The sequence below is a fragment of the Tripterygium wilfordii genome, chromosome 14 (assembly GCF_013401445.1).
Source record: "Tripterygium wilfordii isolate XIE 37 chromosome 14, ASM1340144v1, whole genome shotgun sequence".
NCBI classification, from domain to species: Eukaryota; Viridiplantae; Streptophyta; class Magnoliopsida; order Celastrales; family Celastraceae; genus Tripterygium; species Tripterygium wilfordii.
The window spans coordinates 3903370-3918244 of record NC_052245.1 but is presented as its reverse complement, the minus strand read 5'-3'; the positions used below and the strand labels follow the sequence as shown (position 1 = coordinate 3918244).

The following is a 14875-nucleotide window of genomic DNA, read 5'->3' as shown; positions in this document are numbered from 1 at the left end:
TCTCCTCATTGACGACAAGTGATGGAATTTCAATTCAATTTGACTATCTAAGTTTCATTTGAGGATTTTGCTGTCTTAAATATAAAGGAATTTCTTTATTGAATGAAGAACAGGTACAATTACAGTTACAAACAAACAATCCCAGAATCATGGTTTCAGTTTTTACTCCCATGACCCTAACTAACTACATGTACTCCTAACCCCCCCTATTCCATTTGAAATTTCAAAACCCGACAACTCCAGCAGTGGTTACTCCGATCTCTTAAGGGCGAAGTCCTGCACTCTTTGGCACATAGTTTCCCTTTCCGATGGCAGCGAGGGCTTGAACCGAATTTGATTCCAAACCCAACTGCACATGTCTTTCACTGCTCACATAATCATCATCATCATTAAACAGGGTTTCTTCAATGGGTTCATATAGTCATAAGATTGGCTCCGGAACTGGCACAAGCTTGCCACTCAAATACAACTGTGTAGAAATATCGAATTTGTGTAGGTTTGACACTGCCTCTGTCTGTGTCAACGTTAATGATCCTGTCAATGCTAACAATGGCTCTAGCAAAAAATTATGATTCTCACATTTTCTTCCCTTCTCTGTTTTCTCTGTTCTCATTTCCCCAAGCAAAGCTTTACTCGTATCAATACCTGCATAAATTGATCGAACCATTATCTCATGAAATCAAACCATCTTGTACAATTAAAGAAGCACAATTAACTATGTTAAGTCACACCTGCAAGGTATCCGCCATGAACATAACCGTTAAATCTTTCACTGGTGTGCTCACCAGTAAAGAATATCCGTCCAACCGGAGCCTGACCAACAATGCAGCTCCAATGTCAGATTAACATCGAACAAACTACACAAAAATGCATGCAGATGCAGGTACGAGTAATTCTGAAACATTACCTTAATATCTTGAACAAGTTGATTATTAGAGACAATAGGGTAGTTGCTGTAGCTACCGCGCTGGAACCGGTTGTTCCACCAGCGAGGCACAAGTATATCAGTGGCATTAGGTATATTGGGTCCAAACATGTCTCTGAGGACCCCCATTGCTTCTTTCATTGTCTCCTCATCTGGTTGTGCTTCGACACGTTTCGATTCCCCATTCGTCAACGTCACAACCAAGATGTTTGAACCAGGATATGCATTCTCCATGTGCTGATGACATTCAAACGTATTAGAGTTTGAAAATTTGGTATTAAGTTCCATTAACAAGACAAAGTGAAAGTCTTAATCACACTGTATTTTATTGATCTGATAAGACAAATTAAGTTATTAAAAACATAAGACAGAAGCCACAAGTTGCATATACGAACATGACAGAACAGATAACCATTCTAACTTTCTAATGCAGATGAAACATGACATTTAATACTGAAAATGAGTTCCAGATGCGACATAACAAAAAAGAAAGAGGCAAAAAAAAAAGTACCTGCCAAAAGGTGTAGAAACCTCTTCTCTCATGAGCATAAATAAAGAACTCCTTTTCAGATCCAGATGGCCAGAACTTGTATGGAAACTTGAGGAAGATTTTTGTGTATACCATCACATCACAATTGTCAATAGCTTCTGTTTTCCATCTCTGTAGAATTATTAAATTTTCATATTTAGCTAAGGCGGAAACAAACTGAAATTAAATAAACAAATAAATAAAACTAACCATAGACGTAGAGGTGTCAAAACTCTCTACCGTCCGGATAACCAAATTTGTCCGATCCATATTAAATCAAGTTTGGACATAAGTTATATGTCTGAAATCCAGATCCAAACACAAAATTTTTGTCTAGTTTAAAACCGGGTTTGGGTCCAAACACATAAATCTTATCCAATGTACTTATTCGGATATAAACCAATCCGGATTTAATCAATTTAGTACATCCGAAATCCAATCTAAATTAAGGTCCGGACATGCAAATATTCCGTAAACATGTGTTTTTGTCCGATCCAGAACCTTCTTTTTCTCCACCCTTAACTATAGGTAATTATTATTCATCTCTAGTAAACACGATTACCTGTTCTGTTCTGGTGAGTTTCATTAAAATTACTATAAAAAAAGAATCACTTGCAATAAAAGAATAGAAATTGCAGTAAGCCGGTGGGTTACAAATTCTGTGGACTGTCAAGGCAACCCATGGTATTTGCTTCTGCAAAAGACACCTTGGAAACTGAAAAGACCCATCTCTTTTGTCATCAATAGTCCCCCTCTTATATTTAATACACCACCTAACAAACCTAACAAATGCCATGTTTTAATACTCCTAACTATACAAAAAAAAAGAAGAAGAAGAAGAAACTATACATTATTATATATAGTTATATAATTTTATTATATAATGACATAACATTATTCAAGAAGAATCGTACAGCTATATATGAATATATGAAATGAGTGTCATCAATTAATTAATTAATCAAGAAATAGAGTGAAAGGAAGAGGAGGAGACGTACGGGCAAGGGAGGTGTAAAGGAAATGAGGTTGCTTTGAAGAACTCCAATGCTGGCAGACAAAATCACATAGTTGGCTTCATAGATGCAACCATCCTCTGTTGTCACTCTAACGCCGTCGTTTTTACTCTGTTGTATTTCCCTCACGACCTGCCCCAAAATAATAATCTTTAATCACCCATTATTGTGTGCACTGCAGTCTGCAACCCCCACTAACCTATTAATTAATAAATATTTTTGACTAATTTCACAACTGCCAAAATCAGAAAAGCTGACAAGTCAAACCAAGAAAATCTGTGCACAGTTTAAATGGGGAAAATTCAAGTGCCCATTTGTTTTCATCCCATGATTGGCTAAAAGAAAAAGACGAAATGACTTTGACTTTTGAGTAGGAACAAAAAATGAAAATCAAATCTGCATTTGTTTTGTTTGTTTGTTACCTTGCTAAGTTTGAGACGATTGTCTGAGATTTGACCCTCCTCGGAGGTTAAAAGAAATTCCTGAGCCATCTTGTAGAGCAAGTGTTCATATCCTCTCTCGTCCGCCACCAAAAACTCTCTTTCCCCAAATTCCAAGTATGTGGATATCGGCTCCACTTCCGCCATCTCAAAGTCGTGTAGTATGAAGTCAATGGCCAACTCAATTGGTGTCTTCGGGCAACTAAACAACAAACAACGCAATAAAATTAACAGTCATCCCAGCAACAGGTATTTTAATTGGTGAGTTATACGCACAGAATTTCATATGTATCATTCACTTTGTCTTGTGAGTCCAACTTCAACATCAATTAGAATATTAAATATTGAGATATTTATCATTTTCGTAAAAATAATTATTCAAATACACCTGCCATTAGAATATCATCTAATCTAAGTATAACTTTCACATGAGGTGGTGGGCCCACGATGCCAGGCTGACAAAAACAAATTTTATAGACAAGACAAAAAAATTTCTTTCGTTTAATTTACTTACCATGGCGGTTCGTGAACACCGGTGGCGTCACAGAAGGGGTGGTTGGCGTCGACAATCCTCAGCTTCTCAATGGCGGACTCCACCGCCTTCTTGTAAGAGTCTGCCGCCACTCCACTTGGAAATATCTTCCCACTGCAATTAATTAACTCTAATTATGGTTTATTTAAATTGTATTATATATGAGATTAATTTTAAAGATTAGAAAGAAATAGCGTTTGATTAGGGACCTGCGATCGTAGATGTTGTAGCGAGCATTGCTGTAATCGGAGAAGCAAGTACGGAGGCCAGACTTGGCGGCGAGCTCCCAAACAGGATTGGACTCTTTGCCGCCAACGCCGGCGATCCATCCGGCTCCGAGCTCGACGGAGACGCCAGTAAAAGTCTCCTTACGGATCCTTCCGCCTATGCGATCTGTGGCCTCCAAAATCACCAAGTCCTCAATCCCATTCTCCGCCAGCACCTTCGCAGCCGAGATTCCGGAGACGCCAGCACCGACGATGATAACGGAGGAGCGAGAAGGGGATTCCATGCAAGAAAAATTCGAAAAAAAAAAAAACTGAAAGTGCGTGAGAGGTGTGGGTTGTGTTGGTCTTCGCGTTTTGTTGCATATAAGAAGCAGAAATAGCGGGAGGCGGTTTATATAGCCTTTTTATAATTTATTATTAATATTTGTGGTGTCGCTTTCCAAATTGAGAAGGAATCCGAACCCGAATCCGAATTCGATGTTCTAGCCGTCGTATTGCGAAGTGGCTACGAGCCTTCGACGCTTTCCTTTTTGTTCACTTTTTGCTCTTTATGCGTCTCTGCAACTTGGACCACTATTGACGCGGGGTTCGGGCGGTGGAGGTCAGATTGGTAATTTTACATTGGCATTTTATAATTTTTTTAAATGATAAATCTATCCAATTCTATCATATTATCGTTTCTTGATGTAGAGGCAATCTGGTGGAGCTCTTTATACCTTACGTAAAGCTGGATTGGACTGTGAATAGATTTAAGGTAGTTCACAAGCTCAACGATAGTATTATATTATCTGCTTATTTCTTTCTTAATTGATATAAGATCTCATCATTCCATCCTTCTTAAAGAGTCTATACGTCTTTGAACAATAGTCAGGTGGACTTCGGATATAGCATTGCTATTCTCCAATTTACTGGGCTTCTCGCCTTCTTTTTCTTTTTACTGCACTCTCATGCCAAGTGGGGCCCATTGCCTTTAGGTCCCACATCATTCCTTTCTTAATTGATGTGAGATCTCATCATTCCATCCCCTTAAAGAGTTTACACGTCTTCCGGCAATAGTCAAGTAGACTTCGGGTATGGCCTTGCCATTCTCCAACTTATTGGACTTCTCACGCCAAGTGGGGTCTATTGTTTTTAGGTAGAGTCTATACGTCTTTGAATAATAGCCAGGTGGACTTCGGGTATAGCATTGCTATTCTCCAATTTACTGAGCTTCTCGCCTTCTTTTTCTTTTTACTGCACTCTCATGTCAAGTGGGGCCCATTGCTTTTAGGTCCCACATCATTCCTTTCTTAATTGATGTGAGATCTCATCATTCCATCCCCTTAAAGAGTTTACACGTCTTTTGGCAATAGTCAAGTAGACTTCGGGTATGGCCTTGCCATTCTCCAACTTATTGGGCTTCTAACCTTTTAAGTTCGCATAGGAAGTTTTTATGTATCATTCACTCATCATTCACTCATGCCAAGTGGGGTCTACTATTTTTAGGTTTCACATGTTTCAAATCATGATGTGTGTTTTTTGCATTTTAAGTTCGCATAGGAAGTTTTTTGATTATTGTTGTAAATCCACACCCCCATTCTTGTCAATTATATTGTTTGTTTTGAGTTGTCTGGTTCCCATAGATACATGGGATCCGTACGATTTTATTTTTTTTCAAACTCAGCTATTAAAGGCCGAAGTCCATAAATCAAAGCCCAACTCTCTTGAGCTTAGGAAAATGCCTAGTTGATAAGTTAGACTCGCTTGACCTTATTAAGGGATACTATATCCTCACATCAAACGATGTGGGATTCTAACATTATAATCATTAATATTCCAAATTGAGAAGGAATTGGATTTTCATGTGGAATTGAGAAGTTGCTACGAGGCTCTCCTTTTGGTTCGTCTCTTTATGCGTCTTTTTGACCAGTATTGACGTGGGGTTTGGGCGGTGGAGGTCAGACTGGTAATTTTCACTTTCGCATAGGTAAGGTTTTTTAAACGAGAAACTTATCCAATTCAATTTAAATCATTATTATCGTTTCTTCCTGTAGAGGCAACCCCGTGACGCTAACTATTTTTTTTATTTTGCATATTTTTTCAACTACAACCAATAACAGGATAAGACAATACTACACACTTGACATCTACGAAGGACGCAGACAAAAAGTCAAGTGGTAGGAGAAGCTTATCTACTGCAAAGGAAGGACTCACACAATCAATGTGGGACATTCTGTGATAGATACAGTGTCAACACACATCACACACACTCGCCACACACAGCCTTTATCAAATTATGTTATATGCTCTTATTGGGGGGAAAAATGTATAAAAAGTGGTAGTCGATAGGGTAGATTGGTCATTTAAGTAGCTCAAAGAGATCTCTTTTTTCCCTGTGGGTCCAGTTGGTTTTGTCCACGTGGGCAGCACGTTTAAAACATCCAATAAAATGATGACGTGGACTAGGCAGGTTCCTCAGCCGTCATATAAATCAACCAATAACAGCTCAATCATAGCCGTTAGTGTCTGGATTAGTGAATGATCAACGTCCATAATTATGTGATATTCCAGATTGGCAACAGAGTGTTACATATATATATATATATTCTATACTAATTTTAGTCTCCTTAAAAAAGAAAAAGGAAGAAAGAGACGAGATTAATAAATTTGACTAATCCAATCACCAAAGGAGACCAATCCAATCCACAAATAGACTGAGAGTTCAAGGAAAAGAGATCCACGGAGTAGTAAAAATTAAGAACATCTTTCTTTGTACTGTATCTTTCTTTGAACCTTCATGCCTTGCACTTGTCTTTAGTTTCTATGTCCTCTGCCTGCTTTGTTTTAGATATTTTTTCTGTAGTTCTTGTCTTGGTTATTGGGTCCTGTCCCATTGCCTCCGACCTTGTTCTTGACCATCTCCTGATATGCCCTATTGGTTTTTTTTTTTTTTGTCTTCTTTGGTTTAATATATTGTGACTTGTAAAAAAAAAAAAACATGTGGCACTTTTTGAGTAGATAGAACACATGAGGTGTTAAATTGGCTTCTTAATTTGTTGCACTCTCTTAATTTATAGACCACACAACACAAACAAGATAGGGTTACTGAATTGACATAAAAAAATGGAGATTGACTAAATTGTCATATCATATGTGTCTTACTAATATAAGGGTCACGTACAAAATTTTATGTGCATAATGTGAAGACATGTGGAGTACAAGAGATACCAACTGCTGAAGTTTTTTTTTATCCTTTTCGTATGTGCCTCCCTTAACTTTCTATTTTATTGTGACAATGCCAAATTTTGTTTAATAGAGCTATTTTATTGACGCCGTATAGAAAATTGTGTAATAAAATATGATGTGTTTGATTCTTTGCCCGGATCTCGTAGTTGGTTCTCTCTTTTACCCATTTAAAGTGTGTGCATATTTGTCTTTAATCTCGTACAAATGTAAGAAAAAAATGTTTTTTCCATGCAAAAAAGTAATCATAAGTACCCTTCTCTCTAAACACAAGAAACTCGCGAAATGTGAAGTGTCATAAGTCGAACACTACAACTCTTCAGTCTTCACCAACAAAACAAAAATGTTAAAGATCTTAGTCATCATAGTAACAAATCCTAGCGATTGATTGATACAAGTGTAGGGGCTCACAAAACGTGATGTTCATCAATCAAGGGACACGATTAGTTATTGGAATCCCTATCACTTCTGCCACCAAAACTTCCCTACATGCACTACATCACATACATGAGAACATACACACTTTTGAGAATCTGTATCACAAGATGTTAAAACTCACATCAACATTACATGCCTAACCATTAAAATGCTGTACAAAGCTTCATCTTCGATTCAAACATTACAGCCTAAGAGTTACACAACCACCATATATGCTGTAACAATTTATCCGCAGTACCTCTTCAATCTTCAGTATTGCATTGAAGCACTTCCAAAATTCCTGTAACTCCTCATTTCCTTTTTCATATCTCCTTATTGATTGTGCAGTGTATCAAAGACAGCATGCTAAACTGCCCAATACCCGATTCTGAATGATTTATCTCTCGGGTTACAACAGAGTTGGTTAATCGGATCCAAAGGTGGTAGCTTGTGAGCCCTATGACACCCTACAAAACAGGTTGAAACTGGTAACATGTTTCAGATGGAAGAAAGAAAGAAAGGTAGAGTATAGTAGTTTAACATGTTTCAGTAAATGGAGAAAAACATGCTACAGAGATTAAATGCAATCAATAAAAAGATGGAATTTACGATATCATGAATAGGCGTAAATCTTCTAGCTAACAAACTACTACTTGGTCTACATACAACAACGATATTTCTTCTAAGTAAATATACATTTAATTATGAAGGCACTGACACTCATGAACCTTAACAATATAAAATGAGAAAAGCGAGGAAACAAAAATTGATAACTCATAGTTATTAGTACCAGTTATTGAGGATTCATAACTCAAGCGAGCATGATTTCTCTCCCTTTTCCTATCATCTTGCATTTGGCCTCCAATCCTCGAAGCTGTTTTCCACAAAAACCAAACAATGCTAGCATCCAATCAACCTTGTCCCTGAGAAATCACAACATATATGAAGGTAACAATATATCATGCAAATCCTTTTCTGAGTGTAAAAAAATCTCCTGCAAATACATTCATTTGTTCAGTAATGATAAAACAGTGAACCATCTTAATCTTTCGCAGAGTCACGGGTAATGTTTATGCAGTGTTCTAAGAACCAAGATAACTATAACAAAGGCTAGATGCACACCGGAGGGAAAAACAATTAAGGCAATCCAAAAAATATTAGAACTCTCTCAACTCATGCCTCACACCTTCAACCCAACATAGTTATGAGGCCATAAAAAGAATTAGTAGACTAAGAAGTAATGAGTTTGCAACAATCCAAGTGGCAAGTGAACATTAAGTATACCCGGGTGTAAAACCAAATACTTCCAAGATACCTGTATTTTCCTTGGATGTAACCATCTTTTTCTCTAATCCTCGAGCAGCCTCAGTCATTCCCTGGGCAGTATAGGCTTGGATCATGGTGGCAAAGGTGATCTTGTCAGGTGGGCATTTTCGGCTCTCCATCACCAAAAACAACTCAGTCATCTTTTCTACATCACCAGCCCGCCCATAGGCACTGATGATGCAGTTAAAAAATGTGGTATCCAATATTACATCAGAATTCTCTACCTGTCTCAAAACAGAATCCACCCTGGTTATCAGCCCTGCTTTACTATAGGCACTAACAAGTGAGCTGTACGTAACAGCATTAGGTTTCATCCCTTCATATTTCATTGTCTTGAAGTATTCGTCCATGTTCTCAATATCTCCAGCCTTACCAAACATCTCAATAATTATGTTGTAAGTCATAACCGTTGGGGAGAAGAACCTCTTCTTCATGAACTTCAAAACAGACTTCATCTTCCGGTACAAGCCTGCTTTCCCAAATGATCTAATCAGGATATGATATGTCTTAATGTCTGGCCTTACTCCCATAAGCTGAAATTCGTCATACCATCTCTCCATCTTCTCAATCTGGCCACTATTACCATACGCTCCAATAACAGAATTAAACGTGAATATGTCTGGGAGACGGTCCCCACTTTCTATCATGTCTTCCAATGATTTCTCCATTGTTTCGAACAATTCTGCCTTACCATATCCATTAATAATTATATTGTAAGTCACAATGCTGCATTCAATTCCCAGATACGACATCTCCGAGAGTATTTTTTCTATCAGATCAAAACTATGGAGTTTCATGCATGAGTTAATAAGGATAGAATATGTATATACATCAGGTTTGCAGTCCGCAACTGATTTCATCTCATTCACAGTGGAAAATGCCTCATCAAGCCAGCCACTCTGAGCATAAGCGCTCACAAGAGCAGTGTAAACATCAATTGTGGGTTTCAGCCCATCAATCAACATGATCTCGAGAAGTAAGCTGGCCTGTTCAGGCTGTCTGCACTTTCCAAGCATCATCAACAACTTTGTGTACATTTGGCATCTTGGCTGGTACCATCGCTGTTTACGAAGAAGTCCAAATATCTAACAACAGCATACGGGTTCTTCATATTAGTAAAGATATGAGATTCAAACACCAGTTCAGTCACAGATCAAAAGAACACACAACTTTTCCAGTTTAATTACTGTATTACAAAATCCTTTTTCACTATTTTGATTGGTGCTCCAATCCCATCTCAGACACTGAAACAATTGCAGCCCTAAGAGTAAATAGTGCGGTAACAGTTCTTAAAGCTATTGCAGATGAATTCAAAACACTCAACAGAAAACACGGGTAATCCCGAAAAGTTTGGTATTTTGTTTGCAATTATGAATACCTTATGAACACTACTGAATCAAAACACAAGAAAACTACAAAATAACCAAAAAAATTCAAAACCAATGTTGGAGGTGAACCCAAAAGGCATACAAACACGCACCAACATTTAACCACCGAAATTCGTATTGCCCATCAGAGAATCCCAAATGAATCTTCGTAATACATAAAAAAAATACCCACAAACCTTTAGAGCGGACTCCCATCTATTCTCTCCAATTGCCTCACTAAGAGCTTCCAGAACCGCCTTAGGCCACAGATTCTGGTACTTGTTCGAGTTCGCCTTCTGTAAAATAGCTTTAATAGCGGCGTCGGTTCTCAAAACCCTCGATAATTGCTTCTTGGGTTCTCTCTGGAGCCCCAGAGACGCCGGTTCAGGGCTCCGTTTAGACAAGCGAACAGTGAGAGATGATAGGCTCGGGGAGCGGATAGTATTTATGTGAATTGTAGAGGTGGGGATGTGGGAGATTGAGGATGACCAGCACAGGTTAGCAGCGCTAGTGATCTGCGGTTCCATTGCGCCGACGGTAAAGGATAAGGTGCTCAGCAGGGTTCTCATCCGTCGCCGACGGAGTGCGAGGCTCCGCGTAGGTTAGTAGTGTGAAACATGTATGGGTACATTGCGCCGAGGCTGGAGTTTGCCGTTGGGCAGCTTTACTTTGTTGATGAATCCTTCTTTTTAAAATAATAATAGCTGACGCCCTCACGTTTGCGCATTTGTCGCAAACCACCCCTAGACTTTCAAAACAATTTTTTAAGAATTTTTGATTATTTGGAAAACACCCTTTACGAATGTATTGTATTTGATAGTGATACATTTTGTTCGCATAATTGTTATTACAAAATACCATTAGCCTTTTAAAAATGGGTTTGCCACTTGATATATGTAATACAAATAAGGAATTAGAGAGCCCTTACATCGCTTAACCTATAATCTATAGAGTCAGGTGTCAAAATCTATAAGGAATTAGAGAGCCCTTACAACTACAAACTGAAGCCCAACTCATTGAGTAAGCTTAACTACTATGGATCAAAATTCAACTCACTAGGCTTAGAAAAAGGTCTTGTTAGTTGTAAAGGGTGGGTTTGGCTTTATAAACCACTAATGTAGGATTTTTAACACTTCTCTGTACTTGTGAGTTGGGTTATGTCAGACCAAACAATTGGAGCAGAGACCATGTCCAACTAGACCGAATTGTTCCGATACCATGTGAAAAATCCACACGCCCATACATACTAACAATATTGTCCACTTTGTGTTATCCGATTTTCGTGGATACGTCGGGCTCATACGGCTTTATTCCTCTTAAGCCCAACTACTACAAGCCTAAACCCAACTATTATGGGTCAAAACCCAACTCATTAGACTTAGGAAAATGCCTTGTTAATTCTAAGGGATGAGCTTGACTTTATAAACCACTTGGTTGGGTCTACCCAACCGATGTGGGATTCTTAAAAGAGATTGGTTAAGTTTACAAACAAGTTTTTGCATCTCATGTTTGGTTTTTTATTTTAGTCAATGCCTTGTGGATTAGGCAAGTCCTTAGCCAATTAAAGTTGTGCCGTCACCACTAATTCATGACCCCTGAAATTATAGGAATCATTAATATATATTACTATTATTCAATTTAAGTGGCTGTTTGGTTCAAGATTGTGAGATCATATATGCTCTCAATGATGAAATGTTCATAAACACTAGCTTTTATAAAGTTTTTGGATCGTATGGACAGATGACATACACCTAAATTTGAGTCACTAAGCTTGCACGAATAGAAGTTTCTGATTTAATGACAAAGTAAGTTGAATCAAAACTCAATGCGTGACTAAAAGAGTATTGCTCAAAGTGAGAATTGAACTCAATACCCAAGTGATTTGTTGAATATATCCTTGTTAATTGCCAAAACCAAACACCCAATACTCTTGTTTGTAATTTGCCAAAGACAAAAAAAAATTAATTGGGAAAAAATTTTGGGGGCAGCGACCCCAACATTAAGTTTTACCCCTATAATATTCGATACTAATTCTGCCCTTACCAATAAAGTTTTGTTTTCTTTCCATTGCTTGCTACTTGTCCTAAACCAAAGGGTACAAAATAAAAAGGTCAAAGTCATTTGGTTCGTACATTTATCATTCCTTCAATGCAAGTCAATGGAAGTCGTTGGCCCATCAACTCAGTATTATACAAAAGTGAGAAAATGGTCAACCGATGGAAGGGACAATGTACCGGAAAAATGGGAACAATTGTCGATTGACACCAACCACAAAAACCGGCATCGCCGGTCAAAAACGCGACGACAATTCCACGCATACATTCAATACTGTTTGGGAGTGCTGTCAACTGCTGTGAGGTGTGGTGAGGTGCTGTGAGGTCAAAAACCGTGGTGCTGTGAGGTGAGTTGGAAAACAAAAAACTGTTTGACGTATCATTTTTAAAACTGTGGTGCGGTGCTGTGAGGTGCGTTTAGCGTATCTAAATTACGATTATATTAGATGACTAATAATATTAATATAAAATCACTTAACGTTTACCTTGTACATTAATCTAAAATAAAATAATTGACCTAATTTGATTACCTAGGACAATTCAACATATATTGTAAGCGTTTGGGAGTGCTGTTGAGGTGCTGTGAGGTAAAAAACTGTGGTGCTGTGAGGTGAGTTGGAACGCAAAAGCTGTTTGGCGTGTCACAAAAAACTGTGGTGCTGTGAGGTGCGGTTGAACTGAACGCAGTTGAAACATACTGCCAAACATATTCAATAATAATCATCAAAATGATATATATTCATAATTTTTTCATCAATAAATTTACATAATTTAGATGGTAAATCAGATAGGCATGCCATATAGATTAAAAAAACAAACAAACTTTATGAAAGAAGTGACATAAGCATGCCACATGTTTATGTAAGTTTATGGATGTATAATGCTTCCGCAATAATTATTATGATGCGGTTTATGTACTTTTTTGAAACGATGAGGAGGATTCGGATATGATTATCATGGTGATATATAATATCTATATCACTTTAATTAGTGGTTTGGTGCTCAGTAATACTATAATACTATATAAAAAATTCATACTAATTAAAAATAAAACTCTATTAAACTATATATATATATATATACACATTTCGATTTGCATTGTATTTTCAACTATTCTCAAAGATCCTTTTTTGGGATTTTGGTAAACCATTTGCAAATTGAATAATGAATGGCTAACTCATTAAACGTACTCATTCAGGGGTGGATCTATCCTTGGCCTGAGTTCACTCTCAAATTTTGAAAAGAAAAAAAAATCATTTATACTATTAAAAAATACACAAATATCACATTATTCTACTTATTTATATTGTTCAAAAATTATATAATATGAATGGTTAATATAAAGTTATAATTATTGATTGATACAAATATTATTTCACATGCCACATAGATTTGAGGGTAAAATAAGAGTTATATTTTGGGAGTCGATAGCATTACTCTATAAATATTTGTTTATTCTCGTTCATTTTTCAATAAATAATCCTAAAAAAAAATTCAATGTCGCTGTCCCCGAACCACGTCAATCTTTGGTTCATCTCTTATAAATTCTTACTTCTATCACTAACCAAACCCCCCAAAATTCGTTTTCGATACCCTGTACTCATTAGTTGTTGCTTTCACCATGAGAACAAATAAATATCCATACTTGTGACTATTAGTAAATTAATATTCTTTCATTTTTAAAATTGGACACGATACGATATAAATTTGTCATTTATACATTCGATATGAGTCTAAATTCGAACAAGCAGACCCACACACACTCAAATTTCCCACTTTTTCTTCCCTTTCCAAAAAAATAGAATGTCTAGAATAATCCAACTCTCATTCGTAATCAATATAAAATTTCAATTATTATCTTTCTTATTTTGAGAATAAAAAAATACTCTTAATTAATATGGCAAATATGTAATTGAACAAAAATAAGAGGGCATAAATGCAAAGGTGCCTCTACCTAACCATTACCAAATATGAAAAATGAGAACCAACCTAGTCGAAAACATCAACTTCTTAAAAATATGAATAAACAATTACAAAAAAAAAAAAAGTGCAAATTAAAGAAACATCCAACAATCAATCATATATATACAATATATACATGTTTGTGTATATATATATCATACACAAAACGTTTCCTTCCATTTAATGGGCTCTCACAATTGGGACGTTTTCTAACAAAAAAATTCTCCTTCATTTTCCTCCATTCTCCTTCTCTCTCTTTCCTTCCCTTTCCCAGGAAAGTAAGGGAGAGAGGAAGAAATTTTTTTTGCAGGTAATTAGAGATTTATATTGATTATTATTTCTTTAGAGAGAATTATTATTTGTTGTTAATATATATAAGATGGGGAAGTATGTGGAGATGTTGGATGTTGGGGTGAGAATTGCTACAAGAATCCATTCTCATTGCCCACCAACTGCTCGCATGTACTACCACCCTCCTCCGTCAGCTGACTCCGACAACCACCAACATCATGGCGGCGCCACCACCGATGGCGACAACATGGGTCATAAGGTGAATTCAAAAGGGGTTGATGATGTGAAAGATTTCATTATTTATTCTCTATGAAATTAATTAATCTTGGGGATGTTTCACTTTCATCATGAAGCATTGGAAGAGATTGATGTCTTGAATATTCGAGTTTCTCTTAATTACATTCAATAAACCTTTTCTTTTTAATAGCTAGTTTGATTAATTTCTCTAATTTGCATTGTTTTGATGGGTTTTTTTTTAAAATTTATTAGTTTGAAGAAAATTCATCTAAAAGGAGGTAATTCGCCACGTTAGTTTTTTTTATATGGCAATAAAAGCGCACACATGTGACC

At 36.9% G+C, this 14875-nt stretch overlaps 2 protein-coding genes across 2 annotated transcripts; both read right to left on the bottom strand.

The window, feature by feature from the left end:
• Positions 1–71: 71 nt before the first annotated feature.
• On the bottom strand, positions 72–4036 carry LOC120015306 (polyamine oxidase 1). The gene is made up of 8 exons (XM_038867673.1): positions 3649–4036; positions 3422–3553; positions 2890–3109; positions 2453–2599; positions 1437–1586; positions 908–1162; positions 732–813; positions 72–645 (listed from the first exon to the last, which is right to left on the bottom strand). The coding sequence occupies exons 1-8, from the start codon at positions 3948–3950 to the stop codon at positions 422–424; spliced, it is 1512 nt and encodes a 503-aa protein (XP_038723601.1). The 5' UTR covers positions 3951–4036; the 3' UTR covers positions 72–421.
• A 3152-nt stretch (positions 4037–7188) lies between these two features.
• LOC120015307 (pentatricopeptide repeat-containing protein At3g53170) lies at positions 7189–10692 on the bottom strand. Its single transcript, XM_038867674.1, has 4 exons — positions 10196–10692; positions 8621–9716; positions 8096–8228; positions 7189–7772 (listed from the first exon to the last, which is right to left on the bottom strand). The coding sequence occupies exons 1-3, from the start codon at positions 10565–10567 to the stop codon at positions 8206–8208; spliced, it is 1491 nt and encodes a 496-aa protein (XP_038723602.1). The 5' UTR covers positions 10568–10692; the 3' UTR covers positions 7189–7772; positions 8096–8205.
• Positions 10693–14875: the final 4183 nt, after the last annotated feature.